Source organism: Pseudonaja textilis, chromosome 1 (assembly GCF_049901715.1).
Source record: "Pseudonaja textilis isolate UNSWEBS1 chromosome 1, rPseTex1.2, whole genome shotgun sequence".
Lineage (NCBI taxonomy): Eukaryota > Metazoa > Chordata > Lepidosauria > Squamata > Elapidae > Pseudonaja > Pseudonaja textilis.
The window spans coordinates 194,672,431-194,685,506 of NC_141990.1; the positions used below are offsets into that span (position 1 = coordinate 194,672,431).

General features: G+C 35.9%; 1 protein-coding gene across 35 annotated transcripts in view; it reads left to right on the forward strand.

Moving 5' to 3' along the window:
* BAZ2B (bromodomain adjacent to zinc finger domain 2B) overlaps positions 1 to 13,076 on the forward strand; it is a 233,378-nt gene that overhangs the window by 164,811 nt on the left and 55,491 nt on the right. For 18 of the 35 annotated variants that reach the window (XM_087920148.1, XM_087920136.1, XM_087920137.1 and 15 more), the window contains 4 exons: positions 3,578 to 4,196; positions 5,573 to 5,872; positions 8,307 to 8,367; positions 10,977 to 11,085. In XM_087920148.1, coding sequence (XP_087776274.1) covers positions 3,578 to 4,196; positions 5,573 to 5,872; positions 8,307 to 8,367; positions 10,977 to 11,085 — 1,089 coding nt within the window. Of the gene's footprint in view, positions 1 to 3,577; positions 4,197 to 5,572; positions 5,873 to 8,306; positions 8,368 to 10,976; positions 11,086 to 11,359; positions 11,462 to 13,076 lie in introns of all 35 variants that reach the window. The other 17 variants (XR_015740773.1, XM_087920145.1, XM_087920146.1 and 14 more) reach the window with 1 other exon arrangement.

Below are 13,076 nucleotides of genomic sequence, written 5' to 3' on the forward strand. Positions count from 1 at the left end.
ACATTTTATACGCTTATTCTTTTGATTGTTTTATTGTTTTGCTTTAGAGATCTTATTGGTATTAAAACTAGATCAACACTTATTCACAGTATAATTGTATCAATTGGCTGCTTGCACAATTGTGCTTCATGATTAAAAATGGAGACTTGAGCAATTAAATACTTTGTTTTTAAAGTAGCAGAAAATTACTCAGGTTTCTCTGTAATTTACCCCAGAGATACTAGATCTCATTGTGTGGTGTCAGTTCTGATTTTTGGATTTTCAATTTATATTCATGGAGTGTTTTAGAGTTCTGTTTTGTTTTGTTTTGTTTTTGTTGCTGCAAATGTTACATAAAAATATTTTAAAATCAGTTTTTTTAAAAAAAAAACTTTATAAATTGCCTATGGATTTTTTTGATTTCCATTTGCATGCAATTCTGAACAGGAAGTGAACATAAGGAAAAGAAATGAGGAAGCTGCTTTAAACACAATGAAAATAATTAAACACAGTTACAAAGTGCCATACAAGGGTCTAAAGTGTAAAGTAAGAAAAAAAAGTTGCACAGTAGAAAAAACAAAGGAAAGAAACTTGTGGATAATGAAAAAGTGCATGTAAGAAAACTATTCCTGCAAAAATGAGGATGAGAGGAAGATGTCGCAAAATGTAGTCAAAGAGAATAACACAGCTGGAAAGAATATAATCAACTAGAGCCAGGATGATTAAATGAAGCAAAGAAAATGCAAGGGAATTTTAATGGAAATAAAACACTTTTGGGGAAATTGGGTGGAAATGGCTAAGGGTGCCTCCAATAGAGAGAATGGAAATAAAAATTAAGAACTTACTTAGGATGAAATTGAAGTGAGGGAATGAGTAAAGAACTATTTTAAATAGGTTAAATGAGCATGAGATGGTTCTCAGCAGAATTCTGATTGACAGGATATGAGAGATGACATTGAGTAACATTTGGGAAGTGCAGAATGGCTTTATGCCAGGCAAAGAGTGTGCAAACGAGATTCTTTTTTCTCTTTCCACTTCTTGATAGAGAAATGTAAGATTAATACGGTTGATTTAGGAAAAAAGTGTACAATAAAATCAATAGGTGGAATTCTGGAAAGTTTTACATGAATATGGAGTTTAATGCTGGTTGCTGAATGCAGTAAAAGCAATATATGATAACAGTAAAGCATGTATGGGCAGTTTTTGATTTACGACTGTAATTGAGTCTGGGAATTACGGTTACAATTTTTGATGATTGTAAAGTGGGTCTCCACAGGTAAAGCAAACTCCATAGTCATAAAGCAAACACCACGGTCATTAAGCGAACCTTTCGTTTGTTATGGGCATTATTTGCTGGAAACGGGAAATAAATGTTGGTTTCTGGCAAAAATCTCATAAATCACAGTAAAGTGACTGTGGGACACTGTAAATAGCCATAAATGCAGAACAGTGGCCAAATGCTCAAATGTGGTCACGTGACTGAGGTTGCCTGGCTATTGGAACGTTGGAGCCAGGTCATAAGTAGCTTTGGACGGGGGTCCTAACTCCGAATAATCACTAAAAGACTTGTTGTAAGTCTAGGATTACTATATGAGTATAGATGGAATGTTCAGTGAATGGTTCAGTACTGAGCCAGGGAGTAAGATATCCTTTTCTGTTTTTAATACAGTATATGCAACTTACAACCTTTCATTGTTTGAAATTACAACTTTTGAAAAAAATGATTTATGACCATTCTTCACACTTACAACAGTTGCAGCCTCCCCATGATCATATAGGATTAAAACTCAGACACTTTGTAACTGACTCATATTTCTGATGGTTGCAATGTCCTATGGTCATTTGATCACCTTTTGCGACCTTCTGACAAGCAAGGTCAGTGAGGGAAGCCAGGTTCACTTAACAACCGTGTTCCTAACTTAACAACTACAGTGATTCACTTAACAGCTGTGGCAAGAATGGTTGTAAAATGTGGCAAAACTCAGTTAATGCCTCACTTAGCAATGGAAATTTGGGGGACGGTTGCGATCGTACGTCGAGGACAAACCTGTAATTGGATAATGGTGTGGTATAAGGAACACTTGTGGTAAGCTAAAGGTATGTTGATGGGAGATGTGGCTGTGTGTATTCAGTAGGCAAATGATGTCACATGAATATTAATGTATAGCATTTGAGTGGGAAATATAGCAAATATATACAATTGATTAGACTGGAATGCAGGTAGTTTTTGACTCTCAATGGTTGCAGCATGCCATGCTCACATGACCATAATTTACAACACTTTTTGCTGTCTTCTGGCAAAAAAGGGCAAAAAAAAAGCCTATTAGATATGTTGGAATCACTTAACAACCATATGGTTCACTTAACATGTAATCACCATGTAATCCATTTAGTGACCTCAGTGACTCACTTTATGGCCATTCTAAAAATTATAACGTTGAGTCCAATCACATGGTGTCTTGACTTTAAAGCCGAAATTCCAGGCTCTATCATGATTATAACTCGAGGGCTCCTGTACTTTGTTAACAATAGTTTATTATTAACTAACATTGAATTATACCTATCTGTTGAAAAAATTATGATATTTTATTTATACACTATTTCAAAATCATCTTTCCCCTCATACATTAAGCATTTTATATGTAATGGCAGTTTCTTCGGATAATTGAATTAGGCATTCCAATTTCTCTACTTCTATACCAAATTTTAGTGGCTATTATCATGATTCTATAATAATGCAAGTAGATTTCTTATCCAGCTATTAACTGTTGGGATATCTGTTGATTCTGTCTTGAATACATATAGAATTACAAACAGTATATTAATCTACTTTATGTTGCTAAAGTAACCCCAGTATGTAACAATTAAGGTTTGCCTTATTTAATAATTTAGGTTTGCTTTATTTAATAATTTTGTGATGGATCAGTGGTTAAAGATGCTGAGTTTGTCAGCTGAACAGCCCAAGTTCAAGACCCGAGCGATGCATGATGGGATGAGCTCCCGTTACTTGCCTCAGCTCCTGCTCAGTTTGAAAGCATGCAAATGCAAGTAGATAAATAGGTGCCATTTCATGCCACAGCATTTAGTTGTATAGTCATGCTGGCCACATGACCATGGAAATACCTTCAGACACCATTGGCTCCCTTGGCTAAGAAATGTAGATGAACCCAGCCTTCTAGAATCGGACATGACTGGAAAGTCATGTCCTTTACATTTACCTTTTAAAAAAAATCATTTTGATTAACAATTTTTTTCTATTTGTCAACTCTAATTCAATTTGTTTAGTTCTGTAGCTTGTTTATCAGAATGTTTAAAGCAGCTTTCCAAGATCAGCTAAGTCTAGCTCAACATTTTGTTTATACCCTCAGCAATAGATGCTTCATTAATTGGGCATCTCCTGCTCCTGTTCCCATTTAACTAGTGATTTGATGGATGGTTAGATAGTTGGATAGATAGATAGATAGATAGATAGATAGATAGATAGATAGATAGATAGATAGATAGATAGATAGATAGATCGATCGATCTTATATGTGCACCCACCCACCCATTTCCCATTGCATTTGGTGACATTTGTTATGTTTTTGTGTTTCTGCAGGAACAGTACAAACAAACATTCCCAGCACAATTCAAGAAACAGCACGAGTCATCCAAGAATCTAAAGAAGATTATCACAGCATTATCAAGTCCAAAGCCAACTAGTTCATCACCAGCTCATCAAAAACACACCTCTTTAGAAAACAACCATTCAAATCCTTTCTTGACCAATGCACTTTTAGGTAATCATCAACCTAATGGAGTAATTCAGAGCGTCATTCAAGAGGCTCCTCTAGCACTTACCACCAAATCCAAATCTCAACCCAAGGTCAACGAAAACATATCTACTTCCAGCAATGTAACCTTTTCCTCACCTGTAAATTTAACCACGTGTGGGAAAAAGACACCAAGTAACCGGACACCTATTATGTCTTCTACCTCTCCTGTATTACCTGGCCCAGCAAAGGAAAAGGCAGTCAGCAATAATACAGTAACAGCAGTAAAAACACAACACAGTCATTCTTCAGCAAAATCATTAGTTGAACAATTCAGAGGAACGGATTCAGATGTTCTAAGCAGTAAAGATTCTGAAGATTCGAATGATGATGACGAAGATGACGAGGATGATGATGATGAAGATGAGGATGATGAAGATGAAGATTCTGATGATAGTCAATCAGGTTTATTTACTTTAAAGAACCTCTGTAAAATGCATGCTTGCATCTTTCTAAAACATATTTCTGTGCTGCAAGGGTCTTGAATTTATGCTGAGGCTTTTAGTTCTATAGTGGTTTCTGTATTAAATGATGATATTTGAGATAAGAACTATAGAAATGAACCAACCCTAATGCAGCGTAATTCCTAACTCATTTAAACTAGTGGCGATGGGACTGCTGCCACGCTTTTATTGCAATTGCTCTTAGATCACAGTAGGCCAGCAACACTTCAGATGTTGTTGAATTATAGCTCCCAACATATTTCTCTGTTGACTAAACTTCCCAGCGATACTGAGAATTGCAGAGCAGCAAAATCTGGAGTGTCACAGGTTGGACATTCCACTGCCAATTTTTTTTTTCTTTCAGGAGGGTGACAGTAATTATGAGATAACTATTTGATCTGGTCACACGTTGCTGAAGAAATATTGAGTTCAGGGAGATTTGTGTCTTAAACGTTTGCTAAAGGAGGGAGGAAAGGGTCAGGAGTAGCTGATGGCCTAATTTAAATATTTTAGGCATCAAGTCTCTATAATGATACCTGGCAATGAGCCAGTTGGATTCAGAAAGGGATTTATGTGTGTGTGTGTGTGTGTGTGTGTGTGTGTGTGTGTAAAATATATACATACACATGTACAGATACATATATACACATGCGGGCACAACAAAAGCTATGCTGCCTATTTGCATGATAGTTGTAATCAGTGCATACCTAAATACCTTCTAGGTACGTGCTTACTGAGGTAAGGTTTAAATACTAGTTAAATCACATAGCTATTGGATAGTTCTTCATATGAAAAAACTGTCAACTTTCTGATTAAATGTAGGTTAGAAATCAGCATTTTAACTTAACTGAAAATGATGAGAACTATGATGTTCTGTTTAAGTTCAGCTTTGGGATTAGTATCAGTGTTTACAAGAGGTTTTGTATACCATTAAAACTTAAGCAGACCGGCATCCCTCTCTTTATGAATTACAAAGTGAAGAGTAGCCAATCAGTAGTTCTGGTGATGAAAGAAAGGCTCTAAAAGCATCTACTTTGGACTGCTTTCCTGGAATAGTATTTGATAGACACAACCTATAATCCATTCATTTTTTCTTGTGAGGGCATGAACAGTAGATGTGCAAGACTTATGGGTATATGGTCATGTTCCCAATACAGATGTGGGTTATTGTTGTTTTTGTTATTTCATCTAGTACTGCCAATGGTTGGACTCAACAATTATTCTCCACGGTACACCCATTGGGTGTCTTGGATTCTGCTTTTTTTCTCAATATTCTAGTGAATGCTGGAACCACCATTTGTTTGATGTAATTCATGGTTCTCTCTATTTTCTCAAAAGAATCTGATACTAATTCAGAAGGGTCTGACACGGAAGGGTCTGAAGATGACGAGGAAGAAGATGATAAAGATCCAGATGAGTCAGAGTCTGATACCGAAGGAGAAAAATCGATGATTAAATTGAGCAAAACCCTTTCTTCCACCAAAAGCTCTTCTATCAGTCTTGCCACTTGTTCGACACCACTTAATCTCCAAGTAGCAAAGACACCCAGTTCTGCTCCAGCTGCATTATGCCCGGAGTCCCCTTCACCAGTATTTGTAGGAACGCCATCATCTGGACTTGCTTCAAGCACTCATTGTGGTACAGCATTTATTTATTATTTCTAAAAGACTATTGTATGATATTTGGTTGAAATCAAAAAGGTATTGTAACTGATCCGTTTTCAAATCTGGCTTGTTTTATAACATTTTTTGACTTTTCTATGTGCCTGGGTTGGGGAACAGCATTTTCTGGGAAAGTGGTAGTCTTCTAGATATTGTTGGGATATAATTTTCAGTATCCTGACCGATAGGGGATGTTGGGGGCTTTAACATATGAAGGCCTTTACTGTTGTTAGATATATGAATAGCAAAGAGTGACTTGCATTACATTATTTCTACTTGAAAGCTGCCTTACATAAATTGTGACTTCCAAGGAAAAACAGCAGAATTATCCCCTGGAATTACTTGTCTAGAAGGTGATGAAAAATGAGAGAGTGAACATTTCATAAAGGCATTAGAGCCTGATATTTACACATTTGCTTGCACTTTGTCAGGCACCCTGACTCTATCATAAAACCTGGTCAAGGAGACCCATCATCTGAATTAGACTAAGTTCTATCCATTAGTTGAATATTATCCATAGTCTATGCAGAAACACGTTTTCCAAAATTTATAAGACTCATAGGTGAGATTTATCAAAGATATGTAAGTTCTACTGACTTATATAAGCTCTACTGACTCAAGATAAAAGGGTTCATAATAGATTAAAAAACATGTCTTTATGTCTGTTTATATGTTATTGGTTTCAACAAGACCTGGGGATATGTAATGTTTAAAACAGTTGTGTTCAACTGTTCATTTCTTAATTCAGACTAATCATACTACTAAAAAACCTTGTTCCCAGTCTGATAAAGAGACAAGTCTGCTGTTTTCATTTATAGGTATTAAAAGTTATAGTTCTCATTTTAACAAGATTTAAAAATTTAATTGAAGTTTCATCCTGCCTTCCAGCTAGTTAAAGGCCCAGATATTTCTCTTATATCCAGGTTTCGACTACATATACAGGTTATTCTTGACATAAGACTACAATTGTGACCAGGATTTTTGTAGCTAAACAAAGCAGTTGCTAAGTGAGTTGTCCTTAATTGTGAGACCTTTTTTTGCCATGGTTGTTAAATGAATCACTGCAGTTGTTAAGTCAATCATGCAGTCATTAAGCAAATCCAGCTTCCCCCACTGACTGATGATGTCGCAAATAGCGATCATGTGACCCCAGGACACTGCAATCATAGTGACAATGTTGTCAAGCACTTGAATTTTGATCACGTGACCAGAGGGGATTCTATGACAGTTGTAAGGATGGGGACTGGTTATAAGTCATCTTTTTTTAGTGCTGTTGTAACTTTGAATGTTTGTTAATCAAATGAATGTAAGTCAAGAACTACCTTGTAATCCCATTCCTTGCCATTTGTCAGCAAATAACTCTTTCAGCATATTGCATGCTGTATAAATCTTTCACCTAGTAGTGCTACTCTTTGCAAAAGAGATTTTTTTTTAAGTGGGTATAATTGTTGGTTTACTTTTAGGTAAAAATAAAATAAAATGGAGAGCCTGCCAGGGTCAATATGAATTGCATGAATTGTTGCATATGAGGAAAAGATTAGAACAAATAGGTATTTAACTTATGGTTAAATGGTTGATTTTAGGAAGCCCACAATCAATAACTCCCATTAACTCATTTTCCTCCAGCGACTTAGAGTTAACAGGCTTAAAGTTTTTACTAATGGGGATAATCTGGTACTTGTATCCATTTATAGCCTTATTCTCCATGAATTGTCTAATCCTCTTTTCAAGCCATCCAAATTGGTGGACCTCACAGAGGAATTTGTCATACCAAGTTAGATTACCAATCATTTTGGCTAAGATTTATGTACAGCTTTCCATGATTTCAGAAATCATTTTCTCCCAGCCATACTTAGAGATGCAGGGAACTGAGCAGGAACCTTTAGCATGCAAAAATGGCATTCCATCACTAAAATTAGGATTTAGGCTATATCTGTTTGCAAAAACATACTTTAATAATTTTGTACCATATTTTTTTTCTAGTGAGTATCCAATTTAGCAATTAGTTGTCAATGCCTATTCCTAGGACTGAAAAAATGGTGTAGAGATCTATCAGAAGAAAAAATGTTATTAAAAGCCTGAGGTGCAGGCCTCTGAAATATTCGTTTTTCGTGAAAGTAACTTGAATAAATTACTTCATTTTACAGCAGCAACACAAATTTGAGTTAGTTCTGGAGTTCTCATGGCTTTATACATTATTGGAGATTTCCTCATTTCCGTTCAGCTGAATTATATAATTTAATATTGTAATCAGTAAATCAGTAAGCTTGAATTCCTATTGATTTTATAGGATATGAGAAATGTTATGTTAAGGTAGCAAACAAAAATGATCAACTTCTAATTTCTGTTTGTCAACTAGTTTTAATTTCTTTATGGTTAGTTATAAATTGTCTTTTTGAATTCTATTTAAGGTTCTTCAAAAAGGCGACGAGTGACAGATGAACGAGAATTGCGCATTCCCCTGGAATATGGGTATGTACAATAAATTTGAAATTAAATTTTTGCAGCCTTTATTTTGTTGTGTGCTTTTACCATTCTGAGAGGGAATTATTTTAAGATGTCGCTCTGAGTTTAGGATTGATGGAAGAGGAATAAAATATTGATTTGTGCTATATCTTGTTAGATTTTTTTTTTAATCTTGAAAAAGTAATGTTATGATTGTCAATCCTGAAGACAAAATTGTAAGTTCCTGTTGCCAACGGCTCATATTTGCAATCTAATATTAAACAGGAGGCACTTGTGGAAGATAATTTATGGGTGGGATATTGTTTAGCTTCATTTGAATATTGGATCTCTCTCATCTCAGTATCAATTTGCTAGTTAACCAAGACTAGATTCACTTTGGAAATCTGAATAGAAGGAAATGATTTAAAACTGCTGAGGGCTTCATATCCCTTCATATTCTCTTTTACTCTGCCTCATAGAGAAATTCTTTATTAAACTAAATCCAGTTCTCCCAAAACATAGAATAATAAGGGGTGGGATCCAACTGGTATAATAACCGGTCTTTTCCTGCAAGCCCTGTGTGTACCACAGCACTCATGCAGCAATCAGCTGTGCCATACGAGGCAACTGAGGTTGAAAAAGCAGGAAATAAAGGACAGCGTAGAGCCCGGGTGGATGGGTAGGCCGAACAGAAGGACAGAAGATCGTTGGAGCGAACCGGTTCGGTCGAGCCAGTAGCATCTCACCTCTGAGATGCTCTGTATGTGTTGTGGAGAAATAGATCTACTCATAAGTAACAGAAGAACAATGCATTTTATTGCAAACCTTATACAGGTAGTCCTTGACTTATGACCATATGCTTAGTGATGCTTTGAAGTTATGACTGCTGAAAAGTGACTTACAACCTATCCTTGAAGGTATGAGAATTGTACCATGCTCACGGTCATGTTATTGCAATTTGGGTGCCTGGCAACAGGCTCATATTTACCACAGTTGCATCATGTTGCAGTTACATGATCACAATTTGCAGCCTTCTCAGCTGGTTTGCAATGTATTTGCTTAACAGCTGCATGATTCACTTAACAGCCATGAGAGTCACTTAACAGCTGCAGTAAAATGGTCATAAAATTGGGTCCAGTCACTCAATGACTTCCTTAGTGACTGAAATTCTGGTCCCAATTTTGGTCATAGGTCAAGAACTACTTGAACTCACTACACAAGTTTATTTCCCTATATTTTGGGGGGGACAGATACTGTATGCTATGTTTGAAATATGTCCAGGCAATCAGAATACCAAATAATCGAGTTGGAAGGGACTTAGAAGGTTTTCTAGTCAAATCTAGTCAGATTGTCAAAATATATTACTCTCCTGCTAGAGAGTAGAACATACTCAAATATTCAAGCTTCCATTTTTCTGACACCCTAAACTAGGCACCTTTGCATTGCTAAATGTCTTTGTATCTTACTTCTTCCAGTCATTTGGCAATGTATTGCATACTGTATTTTCTTCTTGCTTCATATGGGGAATTCCAGACTAGATGTTGGTTCAGAATCAATTTGTAACAACCCATCTTTCTATACAGATTCCAAGTGCAATTTGAATTTTGAATTTTACCTTTATTGTCACTGCATTCCATGAATACAATGAAATTTGAAAGCTACTCCAGCACAGTGCCCCAAACACCATCACAATCACACTACAAGTATTTAAAAATTAAAATAATTAAAATATTAATAATAATAATAATTAAAAACTTAGCCTAAAACCTATCTAAAACATTTAGTAAGTTAAATAGTTTAAAAATGCCACTATATACATAGGACTAGATCACAAATGCACTGTTTGATTCAAGACAATTATTCTGAATCTGAATAACAATAGCACTTACACTTATATATACCACTCTACAGTGCTTTACAGCCCTCTCTAAGGAATTTACAGAGTCAGCATATTACCCCCAACAATCTGCGTCCTCATTTTACTGACCTTGGAAGGATGAATCAACCTTCAGCTGGTCAGTACAAAATTCCAGGTTGTGGGCTTAGTCAGCCTGCAATACTGTATTCTAACCACAGCACCACCACAGCTCATCATCAGATCATGATCAAGTCCAGTCCTTCCTTATCTTGAAAGTTAGTTTTACCCTACCACTAAGATTTCTGATGTACTTCTTTCAGTGTCAGCTTAATTTTTTGCATTTGATATTTTGTCAAAATGTCAATTACAAATAAAAGTTGGCAAATTTCAAAGGACCTTTGTTATTGTTTATGCATTTTATACTATTAGATTTATATTCCACCGTTCCTCTAGACATTCAAGGCATTAAACATAGCACCCTTTCCTCCCATTTTGCCCAGCAACAAGCTTGTGGCCCAATGTAATCCATTGAACTTTCATGAGTGAGGGTGCACTTGAATTTGGATCTCCCCAGTCCTACTCCAACACCCTCACGACCTTCCTTTTCTCTAGCCCAGTACCAGTTACTCTTGACTCCAAAGAGTTGCTCCATATCTTCTCAACCGTATCTATATTTATGAAGTAAATCTTCTATTTTCTAAAAAAAACTTACTCCCAAATAAGTATTTAAACAATTCCTTTCCTAGTTTGTCTCTGAACACAGAACTATATTTTGCAGGTGGCAAAGGGAAACAAGAATAAGGAACATTGGTGGACGCCTTCAAGGAGAAGTAGCATATTATGCACCATGTGGAAAGAAGTTAAGGCAGTACCCAGAAGTTGTAAAGGTATATTTTAAACATTTTGCTTTTGTGTATGTATTTAGCATGCACATGTCTGTTTAAATGGATTTGTTATTTCTTCCTATAAAGTCCTTTGATACAAAATGGCCTGCAGTGTGGAGGCTAATGATCCTTAACCTGTCTGTGAATTCACCTACTGTAAAGTCATAGTCCCCTGATAGAATATGCACAGTATTTGAATTCTCTAATATTAGCTGTACATCAAAGCTGGGTTATGATGACTTAAAACCTGAAGTGGAAAAATATGTGATTTTTTCAGTATCTCAGCCGAAATGGAATAATGGATATCTCAAGGGACAATTTCAGCTTCAGTGCAAAAATAGGAGTGGGTGACTTCTATGAAGCCAGAGATGGACCACAGGTATCCGCTTTTTAAAAAAGTAAAGTCTTTGATCCAGGGAGTACTACCATAAATCTAAGTGATATATAATACACACACACACACATATACACACACACACACACACTATACTCTGGAGCATTGCTGTTGGTAGTTCATTCTTAGAGCAGAACTTGTAATTTTATTGTCGTGATGCTGAGTGAACTGAGCACATGATCAAAGAAAATGCTGAAAAACCTTCATAATTTCGTGTTTTGACTTTGCTAAGACATTCGGTGTCTTGTTGAACTCAATTTAATATCATTCAAATTGCAGTCAATACCGTTATTCAATATTGCTGGTTGGTAGTGCTCAGTATGTTCCACTGCTTTAATGATAGGTGGGTGGGTGGGTGAATGGGTTAGCAAATACCTCCTGTGGTTAAAATGTGTATGTAGGGCACCTGTAGCCTTAGACCAGGGGTGTCCAACCTTGGCAACTTTAAGACTTGTGGACTTTGCTGGCTGAGGAATTCTGGGAGTTGAAGTCCACAAGTCTTAAAGTTGCCAAGGTTGGACACCCCTGCCTTAGACTATTGGGTTTCATTTATAGACACCACTACTCCATCTATTGTAATACCAATGTTGATATATTCCTTTCAACATTTGTGAAAACTTTGTGTTTGTGTTAGACAAGTGGCAATTACCGTGTATATGGTTAACATTTGTGTCTCTGATATTCTTCTCTCAGTTATTTAGTAACTTGTGTGGCGTTAATTCAGATATGAACAAATGTGTTTGTTGCATGCATGAGAAACTGGGCTAAGTATAGGCAAGTAAGTTGAAATGGCAGTCAGGGACACTATGGTGGAGATTATTTTCTAAAGTCATTTTACCAATAAGACACCATGCTCGGTTATAGATGACTAAGTGCAATCACCCTGTGCAGGTTTATGTAGGAGCAACTCCTAATGTGGTCAGTGAGACTTATTTTTAAATTTTTCAACATACACAGTTGTAATAATTTACAAAATGATTTCTTTCTTGGTTTATTCCATGTATGATTTTTTGGGATTTTTACCCAGGAAACTTTGCTCATCCTTAATATTCCCTGCCTTAGTATCCTTCTTCATATTACATCACATGGTATCTGATATATTCCTATATAATAAGTAGCATTTCTTCTCTTTGATATTAATGTACAATCTATTCTTCCTCAGTAAGTTTAATAGCTACAAATCAGATATGTAGATGTGTAGATATTTGCCATATACTCCAAAAATGCTTTCTGAAACCTCATTATTGCACCATGTATCTACAAGCCTACAAAAAGAGTGTACTGTGAAAAAAATCATAACACTTTAGAGCCACATACATAAGAAAATGGTTCTGCTTGAATGTCTTATCCAGTAGATAAAGAATAATGAAGGCTTATGGTTAGCTCTATGAAAGTTTATTCGTGTAAAAAATGTCAATAATGCAGGTCATAGATAATGTAAATAATGGATAGAAACAGAAAAAAAGATTTGTGCAGTGTTGATTCCTGTGAAAAATTCTGGCAGTTTCAAAACTGGAATGTCAGGGAAAGGGGCAAGTTAAACTTCTTTTTCGTAACATTTTATTTTCATTTTTGAAGAGACAATTTTGTTTGCTTGCTT